The sequence below is a fragment of the Orycteropus afer genome, unplaced genomic scaffold (genome assembly GCF_000298275.1).
Source record: "Orycteropus afer afer isolate SDZICR_OR568_19922 unplaced genomic scaffold, OryAfe1.0 scaffold00042, whole genome shotgun sequence".
NCBI lineage: Eukaryota > Metazoa > Chordata > Mammalia > Tubulidentata > Orycteropodidae > Orycteropus > Orycteropus afer.
The window spans coordinates 12,038,938-12,041,806 of NW_006921629.1; the positions used below are offsets into that span (position 1 = coordinate 12,038,938).

Genomic DNA, 2,869 nt, shown 5'->3' on the forward strand with positions numbered 1-2,869 from the left:
CTGTGACCTTATCCCTTGTCAGCTCTACTATACCCCTGGGAATTCTTACAGAACATACAAATACACTTGTAGAACCATTGTCTGCCAACCCTATACATGGTCTTGGGTACACTCCCTGCTGCATAGACATACCTAATAGTTCAGCCTGCCCACCCATCTATCCACCATATATCAATGTTTGTCTTCACTGACAATGCAGTACTGTAGGTCATCTGATTTCTTGACTGCTGCTTCCATTGGAGTTGATTGTGGAACCAAATAATATGAAATCTTTGACAACTTCAATCTTTTCTCTATTTATCATGGTACTGCTTATTGGTCTATTTGTGAATATTTTCGTTTTCTTTATATTAACATGTATGTAATCCATACTGCAGACTGTAGTCTTTAATCTTCATCAGTATTCAATCTGTATGCTGAATAAATAATCCGAGAAGCTGAACTATATGAAGAAGAATGCAGTATCAGGATTGGAGGAAGGCTCATTAACAACCTATGAAATGCAGATAACACAACCTTGCTTGAAGCACTTACTGATGAAGATCAAAGATGATAGCTTCATATGGATTGCAGCTCAACGTAAAGAAAAAAAAAAAATCCTCCCAACTGGACCAATAAGCAGCATCATGATCAATGGAGAAAATTAGTCTATTTCAGGATACATCTGTGTATCTAATTTCCTATATTAAATATTTTGTTTTAAAATACTGGGTGTGATTTCTGTTTCTTGACTGGATCTTAACTAATGTACCAGCTGTACAGTCCTTTCCTGACTTTGTCAATCTTGGGCACTTTAGTAACTTGGGTACTTTTAGTAGAGCTGACAAGGGATAAGATTGTAGTCACTTCTTGGTCACAGCCAGCTACCCAGAGGGACCGAGTAGTTGAACGTGTGGGCTCAGGACCGCAGTCGCAGGGGACATCAACCTCAATTGACATAACATACTACACAAAACATTGTTCCACCTCCTACTTTGGTGAGTAGCGACTGGGATCTTAAAAGCTTGCAAGCAGCCATCTAGATGCAACAATGAGTCTCTAATTTCTGAAGTAAATGAAGTAAATTAAATTACAATTTAAAAAATTACTTCAGGACAGCATGCTGGACAGAATGAAAGGGAGATAACTGAGGCAAACAATAACTGACTTGGTATATAGGTGCAATGATTCTTGTTTGTGATTAAAGTACAAACATCTACATAGATTCTTATGTTTCTTGTAGGATATATTGTTGTTGTTTGCCGTCGAGTCGGCCCCGACTCATAGCGACCCCTCCTTGGGTTTCCGAGGCAGTATCACCACGGAAGTAGGATTGCCCAACCTTCCTTCCGAGGAGGTAGGATATATAATAGCGGAGGAATATGAGGTTGACACAGTAGTTAAATAGTGTGGAGTTTTCTTAAGTGTCTGTATTTCCTCAGCTTTTCTTTTATACTACTCTCTTTGGCACTTGGTATTCCACTACTGGAGATATTTCATAACATTCAGACATAATATTACAGGATTCATTTAAGACAATTTTTTTTTTTGAGTAACCACTATGTACTAGCACTGTTCGAAGTACTGGGGCACAGCAGTGAACAGACCCCAGACTTTGACAATCTAAGAAGGAGAGGCAGACAGTAAACAGATTTATATAACTTAAAATTTTTTTTTTGTTCAACCTTGAAAATTCTGTAAATGAAATACTTTCATTCATCCCATCATTTTGTCACTCACTCACACTGACTCATGTTCACTTTAATCAAATCCTATTTGGTTAAAAAGGCAATAATTGTGATAGCTCTCATCCTTGGTGTTTTAGGGTGCCAGAAAGTATTAAAAGGTGAATACAACATCCTTGGAAAAATTTTGGCAGTGTGAATTATTTATAGAAAACAAACGTTTTGTGTGTTTACTGATGATTAAAAATAAAAACCAAAAACTAAACTCATGGCCACTGAGTCAATTAGAACTCATAGTGACCCTTGTTGGATTTCCAAGGCTGTAAACTTTATGGAAGCGGATTGCCCATCTTCCTTCTGTGGAGTGGCTGGTGGCTTTGAACCACTGACCTTCTGATTAGCAGCCAGATGCCTTATCCACTGTGCCACCAGTGCTCATAAAACCATTTGTACACTGCTCTAAAACTCACTCAATTTATTTCTTCAAAATATTGTTTTGTTCGAAAAAAATGAGATTTATGAATAATCACTTATATATTGTTAATGTTTTGAAAGAGTTTAATCATTTTCTTATAAATAGAATCAGGTCATAGATAGGGGTATTCCTTTATGGGTATTTAGTGACATGTTGGAAACTTGTCTCTGTTTTTGGGAATATTATCTACACAATCAGGGCTGGTCCCTAAAATTGAAGCCTTATTTTCCCCAGGCTGTGCTGGAGAAATATGGTCACATCCTTGTCAATATAGCTCTTTTTCCTTTCTTTGTTATTATTTGGCCCCCCCAGTTTTCTGCTAAATTAGCTTTATTTCATGTTATAATTAATTAAATCAGACCATGTCATGTCTTTATTACTTTAACATGCAATAAATCTATTGATGAGTGTCATTCTGTATGTTAGGAAGAGTTTTATGATCTTTAGAGATAATGTAGTTTAATCAGCTAGGCAATAAGAACAAAAATATCTTCCTGAGTCAGTTCCTTTAAATATTTTAATGGACAAGTAAACAATCTCCAGTCTGATAATTAAAAAAAAAAAACCCCACAAAAAACAAAACAACACACAAAACAAAACAACACAAAAAACCTTGTTGATTCCACCTCATGGCAAGGCCATCTGTGTCAGAGCATGGTTTGCAATGGCTGATTTTTTGGGAGTAGATCACCAGGCCTTTCCTCTAAGGTGTTTCTGGGTGGACTTGAAT

General features: G+C 36.7%; 1 protein-coding gene across 1 annotated transcript in view; it reads right to left on the minus strand.

Annotated features, from left to right (window-relative positions):
- Positions 1-1,538: 1,538 nt before the first annotated feature.
- The window catches only part of LOC103194107 (olfactory receptor 1A1), a 3,444-nt gene continuing 2,113 nt past the window's right edge, over positions 1,539-2,869 (minus strand). The window contains exon 2 of the mRNA XM_007937462.2: positions 1,539-1,572. Coding sequence (XP_007935653.2) covers positions 1,539-1,572 — 34 coding nt within the window. The remainder of the gene's footprint in view (positions 1,573-2,869) is intronic.